Source organism: Charadrius vociferus, unplaced genomic scaffold (genome assembly GCF_000708025.1).
Source record: "Charadrius vociferus isolate BGI_N301 unplaced genomic scaffold, ASM70802v2 scaffold1548, whole genome shotgun sequence".
NCBI lineage: Eukaryota > Metazoa > Chordata > Aves > Charadriiformes > Charadriidae > Charadrius > Charadrius vociferus.
This window is the reverse complement of record NW_009649489.1, coordinates 44,426-46,679: the sequence shown is the minus strand read 5'-3', so window position 1 is coordinate 46,679 and position 2,254 is coordinate 44,426. Positions and strand designations below refer to the sequence as shown.

Here is a 2,254-nt window from a genome sequence, read left to right as displayed (position 1 = left end):
CCGCCGCCGCCATAGGGAGGACGTTTTCCTCCTTACCTGATCGCCCGCAGTCCGAGCACGAGACCAACTCCTCCGGTTGTCCCGTTTTCTTGTTGATTTTGGAGTCTCCCAAGCAAAAATCGCAGTAGTTGTTGGGCAGAGCTAAACCGTCGGGTCCTTTCTTGGCTGGAAAAACACAACGGGAGAGACGGATTAGCCGCGGGGCGAAAGGTTTTTTCTATCGGACCGGGAGAAAACACATCCACGGCGCAAATATTGATGCTCGGAGAAGCTTTTCCGGCAAGCGAGGTGACGCCACGGCGCTCGAAAGCGTCGGGGAAGGGACGCTGCTCCCTCCCAGCCCCGGCGTGGGTGATTTTACGGCTTCGTTGCCTTTTTTTTTGGGGGGGGCAGAAAGAGGGGTGGTGGTGGGGGGGTGGTTTGCTTACATTTTTGCTCCTCCGATCGCTGGGAGACGGGAGGCGGGGGTTGCGAATCGTCTTTTTCGTCGCCTTCTTCCTCGGCCAAGTGGGAGTGAGCGTAGTGTTAGCTCAATCCCGGCCGGTTCTTGTATCGCTTCCCGCAGACTACGGATAAAACCAAGGGAAAAACGTGAGCTCAAAAGCATCGGGGAAGAGAGATCCCCAAGCCCTAAAAAATCATCCCCACACCTCATCCCATCTCCGGGCTTTGAACGCCGACCCCTTCTGCCCCTAAAATCACCTGGAATTTAGGAAAACCGCCCAGGAACGCCCTAAGGAAGGGATTCGCACCTCCGCCGCCGGAGGGTAAAGCTGTTTTGGTGGGCGAGGGGATACCCACCGCCTCCAAATAACGACGGCAGCTCGTTAAAGCGCAGCTTTAAAAGAGCGAAACCCCGCGGCGATCAATCCCCAGCGGCCAAACCCAGGCGGAAAAATAGGGGGTATTTTCTACCCCCAAAAATCACCTCTGTAAAGCAGCCGGGTGAAAAACCGCGGCTGTTTTCACCACGCTACGAAGGGGAAACTGCTTTTTTTTTTTTTGTGATGTTTTTGATGTTAGTTTTTTCGGGGGGAGAGCCCGAGGAGGGAAACCGCAGCCGCCACGGGCACATCTCAGCTCCGCTCCCTCCCGGCTCCTCCAAACGTGACCCCCCCCAAAAAAAAAAACAACCCGGATCACCCCAAACGCCATCGATTTGCCCCTTTTCCACCCCGTTTCTTGCGGGGTCGGGAGCTTTCACCCTCGGTCTAGCGGCAGGCGCTTCCTCGGGGAAGACCTCGGAGCACCCACGGACCGGGGAAGTCCTTTCCCTGCCGGGGAAGGGGCTCCCGGCTCACCGTCACCGCTTTTCCGGGGGTTTTTTGGGGCAGCTTTTTAGCCGTCAGCCTCCGAGAACCCCCCAAAATCCCCTTTTAACCCCCTATAAGCGCGGGCAGGACGAGCGCTATGCCCTGCACCCTCCTCCAGCCGGCACGAGGACGGGCATCGGGGTGAATTTCCCCCCCTAGAAAGAGCCGGAGAGGGATTTACGGGACCCGGTGGATATTTTTAGCGATGGGTTTTCCCCATATCTTTCCACGGCATCAAGGCAAATCAGGAAAAAAATCACTTTGGGATGAGATTTCCTTTTCCTGGAGCTTTTCCTTAATATCCCGGACTTTTCTCGATTCAATTCCAGGCTCATTTGAAGCCTGGAGAAACCCCAGCGGGGTTCGTATCCCCTCTCACGCCATCGATTTGCTCCAAAAATAAGGAGCGGGGGGGCGAAAAAGAAGGGGGTTTGAAATCCCCCGAAGAGAGCCCGACGCAAACACCCGGCGTCGGTTTTTCGGGATAAAAGCCACAGAGATTCCTCCCCCGGGGAGGAGGAGGGGGGGGAACCGCTCGGCCTCGGCGGGTCGGCAAAGAAGCCGCGAGTCCGGCGAAAGAAGAAGGGGGAGGGAAAAAAAGGAGGAAAAAAAAAAAAAAAACAACCACCCAACAAACCAACAAAACCCAACAGCCCGAAAAGCAGCAATTACAACGTTATTACATCAAATTCTGACTTTCCGGAGCCAAACGAGGGCACGGCGGGGTCGGCCCCGTGAGCAGCCACGCGGAGCTGGCAAAGAGGCGTTTTCTTCTTCTCCTCACCCCCCGCCGAGTTTAAAATTGACCTTTTTCCTCCCCAAAAGAAAAAAAAAACCCCAAAAAAAACCCCGCCAGGCAGGCTGATATCTTAAACACGAGTCGGGTTTCTTCCTCCCGAGGAGCGGGGGAGAGGAGCCGCCGCCAAGACGAGCTTCGGGTC

The 2,254-nt window shown here is 56.0% G+C and overlaps 1 protein-coding gene across 1 annotated transcript in view; it reads right to left on the bottom strand.

Annotated features, from left to right (window-relative positions):
* Positions 1-2,254, bottom strand: part of DPF2 (D4, zinc and double PHD fingers family 2) — a gene marked incomplete at its 3' end in the record, with an annotated part of 12,967 nt that overhangs the window by 4,944 nt on the left and 5,769 nt on the right. Inside the window, 3 exon segments of the mRNA XM_009890004.1 lie at positions 37-165; positions 429-566; positions 753-804. Of these exon segments, the coding sequence (XP_009888306.1) occupies positions 37-165; positions 429-566; positions 753-804 (319 nt within the window).